This window comes from Martes martes, assembly GCF_963455335.1.
Source record: "Martes martes genome assembly, chromosome: 3".
Classification (NCBI taxonomy): domain Eukaryota; kingdom Metazoa; phylum Chordata; class Mammalia; order Carnivora; family Mustelidae; genus Martes; species Martes martes.
The window spans coordinates 9630234-9648276 of record NC_137890.1 but is presented as its reverse complement, the minus strand read 5'-3'; the positions used below and the strand labels follow the sequence as shown (position 1 = coordinate 9648276).

The 18043-nt window shown below is 42.5% G+C and overlaps 1 protein-coding gene across 1 annotated transcript in view; it reads left to right on the top strand.

Annotated features, from left to right (window-relative positions):
• The first annotated feature begins 392 nt into the window (after nt 1-392).
• The window catches only part of ITGBL1 (integrin subunit beta like 1), a 206444-nt gene continuing 188793 nt past the window's right edge, over nt 393-18043 (top strand). Inside the window, exons 1-2 of the mRNA XM_080798182.1 lie at nt 393-686; nt 1623-1840. Of these exons, the coding sequence (XP_080654308.1) occupies nt 589-686; nt 1623-1840 (316 nt within the window). The 5' untranslated portion in view covers nt 393-588. The remainder of the gene's footprint in view (nt 687-1622; nt 1841-18043) is intronic.

Sequence of the window (18043 nt, the reverse complement as noted above, 5' to 3'; positions counted from 1 at the left end):
AAGCCTGATGATTCACAGATCTGTAGCCCTGGGGCGAATAATACATTATATGTTAATAAAAATAATTAATAAAATAAGCCTCTGAGGAAAGTAATTCCCCCACCCAAGTGCTAACGCTGGCATTATCACCAGCGGTCCCCTTCCCCTTGATACCTAGTGGATGACTTTATCTGTCTCTTTAATATCAATCAGCCCAAATATTCCCTTGTCAAGTATTTTTCTGGGGCCTGCACTTGAAGAAAGAGACGATTTTCCCAAATCTGTGAACAGGACATTTTTTTTTTTAATGTCAAAATAAACCATCTGCTTGTACAACTGTTTCTAATTACTTCCCTGCCTAGACTCCGCACTTGAGGGTTTGGTACCAGCACCCCGCCCAGAGCGGTGCCGCTGCCCAAATCCTCGCCAGCAGCTCATCAAGGCGCTCCCGGCTCCCTGTAGAGGCCCGACCTGCACGCGGTGGTGTCTGTGTGTCCGTCTGCAGGCGGCCTGCGGGTGGCACCTCTCCCTGCCGCGCCCTCCCCCCTCCCCACAGGGAGTCCCACCCAGCAGGAGCCCAGCTCGCCTGCACGGCCCCGGGAGCTCAGCATGCGTCCCGCAGCCTTCAGCAACTTCTTGCTGCTGGCGTCCTCCCTTCTCTTCGCGGGGCTGTCAGCTGTTCCTCAGAGCTTCTCGCCATCTCTGAGGTAAGTCTGGTTTGTTATTCTTCGAGAGGAACCTGCCCTGCTTTGCGTGGCGGGGCTCAAGTTTGCAGGATGGCTGCCCCGAGCCAAGAGCAGTTAGAAAGTTGGACCCGGGATAAACTGTTTCCAACCTGTTCCTGTTCCTTTCCGTGGGTGTGATTTCGTGTCTGTCCTTTTATTTTTTTGTCCTTTTCCGTGTTTGTCCTTTTCCTTTGGAAAAATACCGTGAATAAATATAAAAATATATTTATACGTGTAAGATATATAAATATATTTCCTCCTATTTTACTACCTACCAGGAGAAACTTCTGCTCCGAGACTAAAGTAATCCCCTGTGTACCCGGGTGTGCTCTTACCTTATAAAGCAGAATTGTTTCACAGGGTCTGTATTAAATTATTGCATTGCATTTTGAAAGAGACTTTGAGACGCATAATGATAGCCAAACTTTTTTGAAGTGTAGTTTAAAACACTGCTTAATGCAACTTAAAAAAATATGCCCTAGACTAGCATAACCCGTATAGTTCTTCCTATATATTCACCTCTTCTAGTCATAAAACGGCTGCCCTTGGCCAGCAGCTAGCAATGGGACTTTTTTAAAGAGTACTGAAAAGTCAGCCAGATGTCATCCTTTGCATTCATTTGCATCTAATCTAAATGTGCATTTAAGATTCAAGAGCAAGACACCAAGAGGCAGGGGCGGATCTCCTCTGTCCACCTGGAAGGCGGTCCTATTCCTAGGTGTGCATTTTGGGTGCCGGTCATTTCTCTTGCGGTGATCCATGGGTGGCGCCCAGAGAAAGGTGGAACCTCCAACTTCCTTCCCGTGAAGTTGAACGTCGCCGTACGAGTGGGCACTGGGGGGAAACGGGCGCTCAGAGTCAACGGGGGGCCGTGTCTGCTCTTGACCGTGGCCCCGCTGTGGTTTGCCGCCCTTGCAGGAGCGGGACTGGTGCCCCGTGCAGGCTGACCCGGGCTGAGTCGGAGCGCCGGTGCCGGGCGCCCGGGCAGCCCCCAGGGGGCGCTCTGTGCCACGGCCGCGGCCGGTGCGACTGCGGGGTCTGCATTTGCCACGTGACGGAGCCCGGCGTGTACTTCGGGCCCCTGTGTGAGTGCCACGACTGGGTGTGCGAGACCTACGACGGGAGCACCTGCGCAGGTAAGGGGCGGCCGGCGCACCGCGGGCGCGGGGGGGCGCCCTCTCCGCGGGGGCTTCTGCCCCTCCCCGGGGGAGCCTCAGAGGGTCTTTGTAAAGTGACTTTGGGAGGTGACGACCCTCCCCCAAACCTTCCTAGCGCTCCTCCAGTCTGGAATCACGTGTTGCAATACTTTTCTCCGGCCTGGCGTCCAAACTGCGGTGGAAATAATGTTGTTAATATTCACTCACTTAATTATAACTCTCCTTATGACAGATTAAACCTCCCACCTTCCTCACAAGGGGAGCCAGTCTGGTGGGCTCCTCTAGCCGGATCGCGAATGTTAACCATATTTGCAGAACAGAAGCCGGTGGTTTCTTTTTACCAAGGAAAAGCAGGAGAACATTGTTTCCCCAAATTCCGGGGTGGGAGGGGGGGCAGGTTGTGTCTTTGAACTCTGATTTGCCTTTTTATGCTTAGGATTCGGTTCACAGATAGAAGTGCATGTCAGAAAACGGTAACAGGGGAAAAAATAAGCGATTCAGACTTAGAAGTGATTGCTTTTGTGTTGTTCTAGCGGCTTGAATTTTTCAGCTGCCGCGAAACTTGGTATTTTGGAAGGGCGGAGTAAACATAAATTCATGTCTGTTGTACATTTTAAAGGAGTGATTCAGGTTGTGATACTGGAATGGGTCAAGATATTTCTTGGTAGAGAACACCCCTCGCCTGTACCAGTTTCACACGAACGTGCCGCTTACCTGAGTCTGGAGCCTCAGTTGGGTCACTGGGAATGATCCAGGCGCTCCTTTGGTTAAAGGGCGGCACAGTGCATTCCGACCAGGGTTTGGCAAATTTGAAGGGGGAAAAAAAAATCACCACTTATTTTACGCACAATGTCTTTAAGCATGAGAGTCCAACACTAACAGGGGAAGAAGGAGTTTGTAGCAAAATGGTTTTTTCTTGGCCCCTGGGCCCAGAGATGTCTAGTGAGAATCTTTAATATGCACACCGCTTGGCAGTGCAAAGTGGTCATGTCAGTAATTTGGAAGGGTACAGGTGCTTCTCTGTGGTTCGTTTGCCCTGTACAGGCTGGGGCTCAACCCTTCAAAAATACTGAAAATCCACAGCTCTTAATTTTAATGTTGTCTGTCCCCCAGGCTGCAGTATTATTAAGGGCAGCCCTTTGGAATGAAAGCTAAGTATTGTCTAATATTTCATTCCAAATTTGACTGTTACCCGGCTTCTCTGGCTTGTACTGCCTCTGGCAAGGTCTCTTCAATATCATGAGTTCTGAACGCATTTTTTCAAGGCATTTTTTGAATTGTTCTTTCATTGGAAAGGTAAGAGTTGTAAGACGCAGTGTTCAGGTGGTGAAACTAGTTATGGGTGCCATCAGGTAAAATGTCCCTATTGAAGAAGTGTCTCCGGTTCCTTTCTGGAAAGTTCTGCAGAGAGAATGCTATGGTCTCCGGTGCCCTTGTTGATCTCCCATGGAAAGTGATTTATTGTTTATCCCTAACATCTGAGTCACTGCATTCTTTCCTCCCAGATACAAATGCAGCCCTGAGTCATGCATGGTTTTGTTTGCATATGTACACATTCCCGTGGAAGGCAAAATGCTTCTCTTTATTTCAAGGCTGAGTGAAATAACTGTGTGCCTTTCCCACTCTCCGATTTGTGACTGATGCCCATCAAGGGCTGCTCGCCCGGGCCTCGTGCATGACCTGCCCCTGCAAAATTTGCCTAGGCGGGTGAGATCTTCGCACACAGCATGCCGTCGGGCTGGCTCGCCAACGTGCCAGCTTGTACCGTGCTTCCAATGTGGCTTCTCCATTCCGTCTTCAAGAACAAGTTCCTCTGTTTCTGCTAGGAAGAGAGACACATAGCAAGTTGTCTTTCATGTTTTTATGTGCACCTGTGCCTTTACTCCATGGTGTTTTCTAGAAATAGAGTAGCTTTCGTAGACCTCCCCACCCCTTTGAGGAAAATAAAATCCTGTTCTGATAGGGTGGCCTAGAGTGACTCATACTCTGGGCTCTGGGGGAGAATTTCTGGGAGTCCCATCCCAGCGCCACCAGGTAACAGCTGTGTGAGCTTGGGCAATTACTTCAACTTTCTGAGCCTTGATGTCTTCATCTGTAAAATGGGAATAACAACAATACCTCCCTTACAGGATGGTTATGAGCTCTGACACATGTAAAACTCTTAGAATGGTGTTTTGCACAGAGTGCTCACTGTGTATAAACATATGTCTAGGCATATAACAATATATATATAAAATATATACAGCAATATTATATATATTACATATGTATGCATAATATATTATATTATATTATCACAAAGGTGAGCTAGGATGGATGGATGGATAGATAGATAGTCTAGTTTTGTATTTATTGGACATTGGATGCCGTGAGAGCCATTTAGTTTTCTTAATGTAGCCTGGGCCTGTTATTGATCCAAAGCTCAAAAGGTCAAGCAAGGATAGTCATTTTGGCCCAGCCTCAGAGCAGCTGTATTAGATACACTTTGAAAGTCATGTCCGTTGGGATTCTTATGCTGTCAATCATAAGAAAGATACTTATTTTCTCGTTTAAGCCTAGTTGAAAGTGATTACATTTGTATTAATGTATAACTAATGTATAATCTGGTGTCCACTTGTAAATGGCACATGAATCTTCCTTGGACTTCTAAAGGTCCGGCCCAGAGATTATTCCTGTGTGGGGGGAGGTCAAAGGAGAAGTAAACTAATTTGGGTGGAATATTTCTTCGAGAAGAGTAAAAGGTTTGGTTACATAAGAAGACTTTCAGCTAATATTTCAAGGCATCCCTGAATAACCATTTGAACAGGTCTGATTAAACTTAAATAAAATATTGTGGTTTTAAAAAATCTTTTCTAGGGGCATCTGGGTGGCTCAGTGGGTTAATCCTCTGCCTTCGGCTCCGGTCATGATCTCAGGGTCCTGGGATCGAGCCCCACATCCGGCTCTCTGCTTGGCGGGTAGCCTACTTCCCTCTCCCTCTCTCTCTGCCGGCTGCTCTGCCTACTTGTCATCTCTCTCCCTCTGTCAAATAAATAAATAAAATCTTAAAAAAAATCTTTTCTAATCACTTTTGAAATATTTCACTTAAAAGAGTTTCAGTTTTAGTGACCAGGAAGAGATAATTGAATTGAACTTAGCCAATACTTATGAGGTGCTGTACATTTTGCTGGACCCTCTGCTGTTGAAAGGGATAGAAAGATGAGGACAATATGACAACTTCCCAGTGAGCAGGGAGATGAAAATACCAAATACCCGTAATGCAATGCAGAATATAATTTCTACAAATGTCTATGAGAGTTTCATTGAGTAGGAATTAAATACTAGGCTAAAGTCCTTGAGAAAGAGGTTATATTTGCTTTAAGTGTATTTACTAGTAATTGACTGACCAGTGATGGACATGTATTCCCTGTACCTGTTTCTATATGCAGCATATACTGCTTTTTTGCCTAGCTATTTTTATGGGGGTATTATTTCTATGAGAAGATGTAATTTTTTAAAAATCTGGTGACCTGAAATGAAATTACCAGAAAGAACACGTTGTTTATGTATTAAAATATTTTTTAAACTATCCATTTTTTAATCAGTATTTAAAATTTATTAAAAGATCATACCTGTCCGCTACAGAATCTCAAGCAACACATAAATGCATTGATAAAAGCCAGTACAGTGAGGTTGGATTTTATCCGGAAAAGAGATTCTAAATCTGCACAAAATCAGACATTTGACGTTTACATGGGACCCTGACAAATCTGCAGATCCCAAGTTCATTACACCTTCTTTCCGTCTAGCACGGTAAATACTAGCAAATGAGTGTTTATTCCATGGCTGTTTCTGTGTTTACTCCATTTTTGGCTTTTGGCTGGATCTGAGAGGAGTCGTAGCCGGAGTGTTCTTTTGGGGCCCCTCAGCTCACTGGGGGACGCCCAGCAAGAGCATCAGCCCATGGAAGTGCCATCTCTTTCACATTCCCCCTTCACCCCCACTTGGGACTCCCACTCGCTGAATGGAATGACAGAATCTCTACACTATTTAAATGATTATTCTAGGGACACCTGGGTGGCTCAGTTGGTTAAGCAGCTGCCTTCGGCTCAGGTCATGATCCCAGGGTTCTGGGATCGAGTCCCGCATCGGGCTCCTTGCTCGGCAGGGAGCCTGCTTCTCTTGCGGCCCCTGCCTGCCTCTGCCTGCTTGTGGCTCTCTGGCAAAAAAAAAAAAAAAAAAAAAAAAAAAAAATCTTTAAATGATTATTCTATCTTCCTTTATTGCCAAGTATTTACCTTCAATGCCTAAGCACGTATAATTGAATTCAAGTGAGTTAGATTTGTGTGTGCGTGAGTCCTCTTTCATCTGGTTTCAGCATAACCCTTGGAATTAATCAATATTTAATGTAGGGCACGTACTTGCCTGTTTTCCCGTGGTTCTGTACACGCTTGTGTTGTAAACATGTGAACACACACCCTCCCAGGTCTGTTTCTCTCCCTTTCTTGCTTTTTCCCCTCCTTAAGAATATATCACAGCTCTCATTCTAGCTTAATAATATGTAGGATTAAGAGTTTTTATGGATGTATGATGTCCTGTAGTAGGGATATATTGTTTTTTTAAATGATTTGCCTATTAGTAAATGTTCCAGTGGCTTCCATGTTTTGTTATTGTTGGTTTTTTTTTTTTTTTTAAATATAGGAGGACTTTAAGCAGTGTTTTCAGAATCCAATTTAAAATTGTGTACACGGATGTGCACACAGCTCTGTACCTCCCTTGTTCCTGCGTGGATATGCAGACATTTCCAGTAAGAGTGAGTTGGGTCTCCAGGCTTGTGGGAGGGAGCCGTAGGCCAACAGAACTGTTAATAAAAGTGTCTTCATATGTTGCTGATCTTGGCGAAGGGAAACTTCAAATCAAGTGGAACTGGGAGATCTGAAGCCTTTGTCCTTAGGGAAATTTAGATTCCAAACCTGGTGTGGGATTCAAGGTCAAGAGACACATCTGAGGAGGAGGAGAAATATGGTACAGCAGAGACTAAGAATACCAAGGGGATTTACCGGGGCATTTTTAGGCCTCCGCATGGGTAAATTCTCAGGCTATTTTCCATTAATTCTTAAATTGATAAAGATAGAGAGCTGCAAGGAGGTTGCAAATCTCATTTTCTTTGGAAAAGAGTGCTTTGTCTTTTCAAGGATCACATTTCCTGGCAAATAAGAAACTATATTTTGTAATAGAACTCATTCTTCTGTCTACTCTAAATCATCTTACTTAAGGCTGGGTAGAAGAATGATGGCTTTATAAAGGGAAAAGAAAAATAAGACCTTTATAAGGATGCTCACTGGCTTGACCTCACGTCCCTTCAGTCCTGACTTAGGCTGTAAGACAAGTTTCTCTGCCAAGAGCCCTATCATCCTAATTGTATATAGTCACTAGTTCAAGCATCAAATTATTCCAAGTGAATAGTTACCCACTCTAGTTTTCTGTTTTACTGTTTTATCTGGATACTTCCTGGGGAAAGGCAGGCCAAAAACCATTTTTTTTTTTTTTAAAGAGGTCAGTGAGTTTTAATATTGCTTAGAAACTTCTATTATGGCAAGGCCTTAACTGTAAATCATGATTTAGTCAATGGGAGAGAGTAAGGAGCCAAAATCAGAAAATCAAAACATGGCAAATGTATTTCCTTATTGGCCATTACTGCTTTGTCAAAGCTATCATTTTCTGCTGTGCAAAATAGTTAGACAAAACCAGTTATTTTTCTAAACAAAATGACTTGGCCACTTATGCCTTTTCCTCTCCAAAATATAAAAGGCAAGTTACAGATTTTTTCTTCTCTCTCTCTCTCTCTCTTTTTTTTTTTTCCCGCTTTCTTGGTCAACATCATTAGTTGTATAAGCTCCAAGAGTCATCTTGACATGAAATAATTCATTTGTTTTAAGAAGGAAAATATTTGATTCTAGCTGCGTCCTGGATAGACTTCAATTGCCTGCTTGGAGGAATCTGAGTTTTAAAAATTAAAGCTGTGTTAGTAACACACAAGAATAATGGGAAAATATCTATGTCTGTTTGAGTATGCTTTGCTGGAAAATATTTTTGTACTATGAATTCATTCAATTCTCATAAAGCTTTTAAGAGATAGTCAAAATTGTTATTCTCCAGCTATCATATTAAGGAACCCTGAGAAAAAATTACCCCCCCCAAATCAGGAGGAGGCTTCTCCTCAAACATATTACAGTTGTCCTGAAACCACATATTTAGGGAAAATATTTTCATGAACTTGGAGTCCTGAAATAACATAATTTTGAAGGACCTCATTTTTATATTTAAAAATATATCTTCTGTTGATTTTTTTCTTGGAAGAGCAGATTTGCATTCTCATTTCTGCCTTATGCCAGGGATAATGCACCTAAAAGCTCCAATGCTGGGCAGAAGAACACTTTATTCATTTTTTTTTTTTTTAAAGATTTTTATTTATTTGACAGACAGAGATCACAAGCAGGCAGAGAGGCAGGCAGAGAGAGAGGAGGAAGCAGGCTCCCTGCTGAGCAGAGAGCCCGATGGGGGGCTCGATCCCAGGACCCTGGGATCATGACCCGAGCCGAGGGCAGAGGCTTAACCCACTGAGCTGCCCAGGCGCCCCCACTTTATTCATTTAATATCAAAAGAAGTCCAGGTAGCAGAAAGCATTGGGACTAACTCTCATACCAACAAAGAACATTTCTCTCAGCTGTAACTGATGTTCTTAGAGGGATCGCACTTACCACCAACTCTTATCAAAATAAGCGTTCTCCAGAGTCAGCAAGGGGAGAAACTTTCTGTAACCTTTGATTTTCCTAGTCTGTAGGACTCAAAGAAAATGGAGATAGGAGAGCTGAATATATATTTGTTATTTTCATGGACATTGACTAGTGTTATTTTGGCTACCAAGAGTAAATCACATTTTGGGGCACCTAGGTGGCAAAATTCGTTGAGTGCCCGACTCTTAATTTCGGCGAGTCATGATCTTAGGGTTATGGGATCGAGCCCCGTGTGGGGCTCTGCGCCTGGTGGGGAGTCTGCTTGAGATTCTCTCTCTCCCTCTCCCTCTGCCCCTCCCCCACAGCCCTGTGCCTGCTCTCTCTCAAATAAATCAATCTTTAAAAAAAAAGAATAAGGGGTGCCTGGGTGGCTCGGTGGGTTAAAGCCTCTGCCTTCGGCTCAGGTCATGATCCCAGGGTCCTGGGATTGAGCCCCGCATCGGGCTCTCTACTCCGCGGCCTGCTTCCTCCTCTCTCTCTGCCTGCCTCTCTGCCTACTTGTGATCTCTGTCTGTCGGATAAATGAATAAAATCTTTAAAAAAAAAAAAAAGAATAAATCACACTTGAGATGATCTTTTGCTCTTATAAAATTATTCATAATATGAAATCCAGACTTTCAAATAACATGCAATTTTTAATATCTATTTCTATATCTATATCCATATCTTTATCTATATCTATATCTATATAACCCTTTTGAGAAAAAACCAATGGCAATTAGCAGAAATGCACAGTGAGGGAAGTCAGTGTCTATAGAAAACCGAACTTTTTTTTTTTTTTTTTAAAGATTTTACCTATGTATTTGACAAAGAGAGACTCAGTGAGAAAGGGGACACAAGCAGGGGGAGCAGGGGAGGGAGAAGCTGGCTCCCCACTGAACAGGAACTCCAATGTGGGGCTCGATCCCAGGACCCTGGAATCATGTCCTGAGCCTAAGGCAGTTACTTAAGGACTGAGCCACCCAGGTGCCCCAACAAGTGAACAGTTTTGACTGGATCACCGCGAGGGCGCCCTTTACTCTTCAGAGGTGTATAAGTCACTCATCAATCTGCCTAGGATTCTTGAAATTCTACTTCTATATTTCATCCCTGCCAATACACTCCCTGTAGAATTTTAAGACTTAAGAGTGACAGTGCACTGATCTGTTAACAAATCATGTAGTCTCTGGTGAAGTTACTGATCTTTCCTTTGGGAAAGCTAAGTGAGCGGGTTTGGATAGGATGGAAATGCAGAGGCCCACTGCTCTGGAAAGTGGCTGAGAATGGGAATTAGAAAGCAAATCAAATTGTTCTTTCTCCACCGTTGTTACTTATTGTGTGACCTTGCGTAAGTCAGTTGGCGTCTCTGAGCTTCAGTTAAGTTAAATTCAACGAGCATTTATTAAACGTCTCCAGAAAGACGACTAGCAGAGGATGAGGCAGGGGTAGCTGGGAGATCGGCGCCATCCGAAAGCAGTGGGTGCTGAATCCAGGGCCCTCTGTTTCAGGAAAGGGGTGGAAAGATTTTCATCTCAGACAGTTGACCGCTACAGAGAGATGTCCTGTGTCCTTCCGCTTGCTTTGAAAGCTTTACTTTGAGAATTTTTCTGACTCTCACTCTCATAAATTATTATTTAACAAGTGCCCAATGCCTATGATACCTGCCTCTATTGTAATATAGGCATTAACATTCTGTAAAGTAGACGGCGTTTTGTTAAATTCCCAACTATCAGTACATAGCCTATTAAAATACAATAAAAGAATATTTGTGCACATCTTGAAATACACCCCCAAAGTAAATATCAAAAGCTGTATCAAAGCCATAATTGTCAAATCAGAAATCATGGCCGTCTGTGCTGCCCTCTGTGTGGGACAGAACTAGTCAAACTAGAGAGAGAACCAAGTGTGAGTTACAAGAACCACAGGTAAATCATGCATATGGGGTTATTTGGAGGAAATAATAAGGGTTTGGAAAACAATTCCTTTCTAAAAGGGCAACATTATATGGGATGCACTTTAAAAAATGTCTGTTTTGGGGGCACCTGGTTGCTTAGTGGGTTAAAGCCTCTGCCTTCAGCTCAGGTCATGATCCCAGGGTCCTGGGATCGAGCCCTGCATTGGGCTCTCTGCTCGGCAGGAAGCCTGCTTCCCCCTCTCTCTGCCTGCCTCTCTGCCTACTTGTGATCTCTGTCTGTCAAATAAATAAATAAAATCCTTTTTTAAAAAGTCTGTTTAATTGTAATAATGGATCTCATAGTGGTATTGTGGCATCGAGATAAGGTAATGATAACACAGCTACTATTTATTTAGGATTTGCTGTATGCCTCTTGTGCTCAGTTCTCACAGTAAGCCTACTGGGTGGGTCGTCTTGCCGTTCTAAAGACACCGAGCTGAGGCTGAGAAAGATTAAATGGAAAGTTTAAGTCTGACACCATAAGGTGTGCCATCAGTCACTGTCATATTAACTTACAGCATTTAGCACAGTGCCACCAGGTAACAGATGCCCAAGCATATTTAAATTTCTTTCCTGCAATTTCCGACGAGTGTATGCGGTACTAATCCATAATAACCAGGTGCTTTTTCCCCACGTGAAACTGTGAGAAGCAGAACAGCGAGAGGATTGAAGGAGAAGGACCCTCCAGGTTCAAAAATTGGCTCTGCCCATTATGAACTACATAATCTTGGGGAGTTAGTAAACTTCCCCTTGCCTCTGTTTCTTCCCCTCCCAGTGTGACTTTGAGAGTAACGACTCAGGAAAATCCTGGCTTATTGAAATCGCTCATCAGCAGCTACTCTTACTGTAATTGATCTTATTATCAGGCCGTTCCCATATCACTGTAATTATATGTTGCACTCCTCAAGGGCGGCAGCGTATTTTCTCTAATATCGTCTCTTAAGACTTTATTGTTACTGCTGCAAGAATGCTGCATTACAAACTACCCCGATATTCAGTGGCTTACCAGAAAACACCAACACCCACCTTTTTTTCTCCATTTTCGGTGTGTGGTTCACGACTCAGCCGGGCAAGGCTGGGTCCCAGGGTGTGGGCTGAGCTCCATGTTACTCTTCTGCTCTTAGGGTGTGCTTTTGGCGTGGCGGGTCTAGAGCACTCGAGGATAAGAGGAAATACTAGGTGTTCTTGAGTGGCCTGCACATTATGCCCACAAACTACTGGGCAGAGGAAGTGACATGGTCCAGCCCCCTACCTGTGCTCTGCCTTCTCCTGGACTCCGCAAGGTGTCATGGCGGGACAGGATTCAGCTGGGGGCAGCAATTACTCCATCAGCCATGAGATTTAACAGAGGTATTCTGATGTCGTGGCTCCTCAGTGAAATTAGTTGATTGATGTGATTATAAATATCTGATATTTAAATTTAATTTGGAGGTAAATATGTTTCAGTTTTAAATGTAACCATATTAATTATACAGGAAATTATATTGATTTTTCTGAAGGGGGAAGAAAATTAAAAAGAGACGAGCAAAAATATATCCAGCAGCTAATCTCTAGTGAGGGAATTCATATGAATCTCATAAAAATGAACTCCCTAAATATAGACAATGTCCTGTGAGTCAAAGGGGAAGTGTTTCTTTCCACTGTACTTAACTATACCCAGTCTGTCCTTTTATGACGTCTTTCCTCGGGTCTTTGCATAAATGTGTTCTCCAAATGCCATAAAACACAGTGGTTTTAGGAAACCCAGAATATTGATAAATGTCACGAGGCAGGTTAATAGTTGTCTGTTTTCGTATGCACACTTAGTAAGCCACTTAACTACTTTTTGCTAAATTACTCGCTTTAATTTTCATCCATTTTTCTACTTTAAAAGAATGTTTTATGCAGAATACTGTGTTTGGTTTCTTGAATAAGCTGTTCTTGGAATTTATCTTCTGAGAACTTCAAAAGAGCAGTGGAATCAGTCAACATATTTGGAATTATTCAGATTTCTGTTTTTCAGATCTTAAACAACAGAATTCATTTATTGGAAGAAGAAAAAAGAGAATGTAAACAGTTTTAGATCGTGTGAGCTGTCCCACAGCTATTGATTGGTGGTCAACCATTGTAAACTGACAACATTGTTAGGTAGATCATTAACTTAATGGAGAATGTATTTCCTGTTTCTAATGAGGAACTAGAGATCCGTTAGGGACTAATTTTTCATAAACTTTGATTCGGAAATTCAAAATACTTAGTTTTATTGGAAGTCCATATGAGTATAAATATCTTTGACAAAAATATGTGTGTAATTATTAGAAAGTGTGCCTGTATAAATTAGTTTAAGAGTTGAAACTCTGGGGGTGCCTGGGTGGCTGGGTCAGTTAAGCTTCTGCCTCTTGACTTTAGCTCAGGTCATGATCTCAAGGTCATGAGATCAAGCCCCAGGTCCATCCAGCTCCACACTCGGTGTGGAGTCTGCTTGACATTCTCTCTCTACTTCTCCTGCTCCTCACCCCCTCAAACAAATAAATAAATAAATAAATATAATCTAAAAAAAAAAAAAAAAGAATTGAAGCTCTGAAAGTGGACTGCTTTCTCATCTATAAAAATCCAAGAATTTGTACGTAAAGATATTGAACGGAAGATGTACATATTGGTGGTGTATATGTGTAATCATTATGTCATTTTTATGCTCAGTTACCAGGTATTTGAAGCAATTACTATGAATTAGATTCCTCATTGGTAGCTGTAGGGGCTGTAAAGATGAAAAGGTGTGAGTCTTTTTTCTTAGGAGATGGAATGGTGGGTTTGAAATATAGTAGAAAGCAGTATTAAAGAGGTGCAAAGTGGCACACATAGGAGGAGTCTGAGCTGTTTTGAAAATAAGGAAGAGATTACCTAATGGGTGTGGGAGGATTGGCATTGGCTAGAGGGAGGAAATAAGCAAAATCTGAAGGTGAAAGTCATGGACGCTAGTCGTGCTCACTTAGGTCAATGGGTGCTTTTAGAAGAGTCATCCGGGGCAAGTCTGAGGAGATAATTGGGAGCACCTCATTGGGAGCCTTTCAGTACCAAAGGAAAAAAGGACTATGGACAGGTAATGACCTTGGCAGGTCATGGTGAGCAGAGATTGGCTTTTCCAGGTGGACATATCAGGGACATTGGTCTTAGGATCAATGAGAAGACAGAAGTCTTTAAGTGGACAGAACAATGAGAAAGCTGTTTTAATAGCCAATGGTGAAACCTAAGAATATTCTGAGTTATGGTGGTGACCCTAGAAAGAAAAACCGAAAGGAGGGAGGAGGCCCGGTAGATCGATGTGACGGAATTGGCAGGAATCGAGGGTGGAACTGGGGAGGTAGGGGCAAGACCTATTGGGTAAATGTAAACTGTTGTGGTCATACTGGTTTCCAAATATTCCAAGTCCTGCAACTTCCCTCCCCACCTCCCCCAGAGACCCTTGGGCCTCTTTCTAATTGGAAACGAAAGGGTTAAGTCTTTGCTTCCCAGAGAACTCCTGTCCTGCTCTGGTGTTCAGCACTTGTGCTTTTTGCTCATTCCTGGTTAAATACTTCAAATATCTGCCACCTGGGAAAGTAGCAGGGGCTTGGTCAGGGCCATCCTTAGGAAACTGAGAAGGCAGTGTTTTTGAGGGTAAAAGGGGCAGGAAGAACTCTTTGTAGAACAGCCATCTGAAGGTGTCCACTGGTGGCCAAAGGCTAATGAACTCCCAGAGATGGTGGTTTATCACATAACAAAAAAGTACTAAGACCCTGAAGACTAGAAATTTAACGACCCCTGCCCAAATTCGCTACATCCGGATAGGTTTCTAGTTACTTAAATACATATTTTTATTTTGGGGTGTCTAGAACACTTTGACTCCTTAGACCTAGGTAACCATCTCTCATCAGGATTGCAAAAGATGAATGAGAAATCAAATTATGGGTTGTATGTGAAATGAACACTAGTTGCAACTCGTCGTGTAGGGTTTTTATTGTCTCCAAAGTAAAATCAGATCTGTCTTGGTAATTATATTTATTATGTAAAAAAAGCTTCAATTTAAGTTCATCAAAATAAAATTTCGATACCAGAAACTTTCTGTTATTCAGAAAAGAAATCTAAGTATTAGTTTTTGTGTACCTCCAATATTTGATTACAAACACTATGAAATTTCACTGTAGTATAGTATAAAGTAGATAAAACTTAAATAGATTATGAGGCATATGTTATTCTAGTAATTGCCTCGTGAGTTGCCTTCATATGCTTCTAATGTCTAAACTCTAAGATGGAGTGATTCAGGCTTATTTAGGGGGAAAATATCTTCCAACTACTCATAGGTGTATCAGGTAGGACATCTTTTTGGGGTTCAAGTAATAGAAAACTCAACCCACACATGCTTAAGAAAAAAAAATACAATTTGTGAGCCCACTTAAATGAAATATTTAGGACAGTGTTTCTCAAAGTGTGTTCTCCTTCTCCTCCTCCTCCTCCTTCTTCTTCTTTATGATTTTATTTGTGTATTTAAGAGAGAGAGAGAGAGTGAGAGAGCATGAGCTGGGGGAGGGGCAGAGGGAGAAGCAGAGTCCTCACTGAACAGAGAGCCCGATGCGGGGCTTGATCTCAGGACCCTGGAATCATGACCTGAGCCAGAGGCAGATGCTTAACTGGCTGAGCCACCCAGGCGCCCCTCAAGTTATGTTCTTCAGCCGGCATCAACTGAGAGCTTGTTAGAAATGCAGATTCTGAGTGTCTCCCCATGACGCACGCCCTTCCCAGTTTACTGCATCAGAAACTCACTGTGGGGCTCAGCCATCTCTCTGCATTAACAAGCCCTCTGGGTTGTTTTGATACATAGTAAAATTTGAGAAACAGTGGCCTAGAACTTAATCTGTCTTCAGGTGCAACTCAATTTAGGGCTCCAAGGGTACCACCAGGATCTGCTTGTGGGCTCTGTCTCTCCTGGGTTAGTCCCATTTCCAGGCTTCCCATGGTGATGAAGACAGCTTTAGCTGCCTGTCATCACAACGTCCTGTCCAGTAGATAAATGATTTCACCTTGAACTGAGTCTTTGATACGGGATAGAAATCTGGAGGCTAACTACATGGGCCAATATAGATGATACGTTTTTAATTTTTTTCAGATCTCTTTAAAAAGAGATAGAGGGAGAGGCATGTGATTGCCAAGAAGACCAAAAAAAAAAAAAAAAAAAAAAAAAAGAGCGGGGAGGAGACAATGGAGAAAAGCAGATTAGGTGACTGGGGTAATAAAGACTATGTGAGAAATGAGAGGTAATGGTAAATAGCACAACAGGGTTTTAATATTTTAAAAATCTAGACCCCTTGCAGCTTTAAAACTGCATAAGCTATTTAATATCATGGTTAATATTATAAAATAATAGTAATGATGGTAATCATTCATGCTAATTGCTATTCTTTCCTGGCTATGTTACTATTCATTTATTTAATCAATGCATGTTTAACATTGTAAGGGACATAAGCACATTTCCAGAGTTCCATGTTTTACTTAGGTTCATTTCAACACAAACACGGTCATTTTGTAGATTTCAAATGTCACTTTTTTTTATGCTTTCTAAATTGCATCAACTAAACGGGGAAGAATATTTTTAAAAATATATAAGGAACTACCAAAATACATTCTTAAGGTCAATATTTATAATTAAATATTCTTTATGATATTTTTTTATAGTATCTCTTGCTTCAGGGTACTCCCAGTGATTTTGATAACCCATCTTATTTTTTGTAACTGTATCTTTAATAGATAAGATGTGCAGGTTTAGCACATTACCTGAACACATTAAATTTCATAAGAGAAATGCGTAGTTAGAACTCCAGGGCAGGTGTTGTGATCCTGTCAAATTGCTCAAGCTAATTTCGAGCCATGTCAGGTCAGTTGCTGGGAAACGTTTGAGGAGCACAGGAAATTATATGGGGCCTGTTGATAACAGCTTGTCCTTGTTCTGTGACCTAAAATAATACCAAACCTGCCACATTACCAACCCTTTTGCTAGCGTAGAGGATTGGCGGTTTGCACCAACATCACTAAAAAAGAGGAAATTAGAAGGATTTAAATATATGCTTGCAATCGTTGAAAGGTTGGCAGGGAAAATATAAAGTTGGCAAGTATTATTATGTTTGCAAAAAAATTCTTTTATAAATATATCTGATGCGTAAATTGTTTCAGTTGTGTTTTACAAGTTTGGGTGACCCTCAGGATTAGCTGCGGTGTTTTTCTGTCATCAGCTCCTAAACCCTTGTGGAGAAGCGCATTTCATAAATGTGTGTGTTGAACCAGCCTACCAGGTAATTGTCAGGCTCAGACAAAGCAACTGGCCCAAAGCAAGGAATTTGTATACTTTTCAAGGAAATGAATGTAGGGAACTTATAGAAATGTAGCCAATCTCAGCTTACACATTTTATTTCCTTCCTGTTATTTCAGGTTGGAAGGAAGGGTTAACCTCCCTAAGTCAGATGGTGCTGGGAAAGATGACTGGTTAACTAGGTTTAGGTTCAGTGTGCACTTGGCATAGGAGGGGCTGTGTGTGGGGGTGGTGATAATAGAAATCTTGTTTTTTTTTTTTTTAATATTTTTTTAATTTGACATACAGGGAGAGATCACAAGTAGGCAGAGAGGCAGACAGAGAGAGGGGGGGAAGCAGGCTCCCCGCTGAGGAGACAGCCTGATGCGGGGCTCGATCCCAGGACCCTGAGATCATGACCTGAGGCGAAGGCAGAGGCTTAACCCACTGAGCCACCCAGGCGCCCCAGAAATCTTGGGGTTTTGAGGAGGAAATCAGGTGGACCTTGGCTGGGATAGGAGAGGGGATACTGAGGAGGAAATTGATTGGGGGCCCCAGAAAATGGAGATACTGACATTTGGCTTACACAAGCCCTGCCTTTCAGACCAGGGAACCAGCCCTTGCACTAGCAAGCGGGAGAGTAGGTCATTACAAAGGATTCTGGAGTCAAATGAGCAGTAGCTTTCTGTACTGGAAGGTTGGAAGGCACGGCTTTTTCAGAACAGACTGCTCATTCTATTGCGTCATTTTAAATGGAGTAGAGTCAACAGACTGTACATCTTGGCTTGAAAGAGTGGATGGCATTTCCGAATTCATGCCTTTACTTTTAAGTAGGAAGGGGCAGAGGGAAAAAGGGAGAGAGAGTTGCAAGCAGACTCGGAGCTGAGCACAGAGCCCGACGTGGGGCTCGAGCTCACAAACCTGGGATCACAACCTGAGCCAGAATCAAGAGTCCGATGCTCAACTGACCGAGCCACCCAGATGCCCCCGTTATAGGCTTTGTAACCAAGAAGACTTAAGCTGACTCCACCTTGCACTCCACCTTGTGAGATCTGTGTGAGGATGTAAAGCTTTGAAACCAGACAGCATTTTTTGTCTATAAGCTGCAGAACGGGACCTTTTAATTGAAGGAGCTCTTGGTTGAGCAGATACTATGTGCCCAGACATTACGCTAG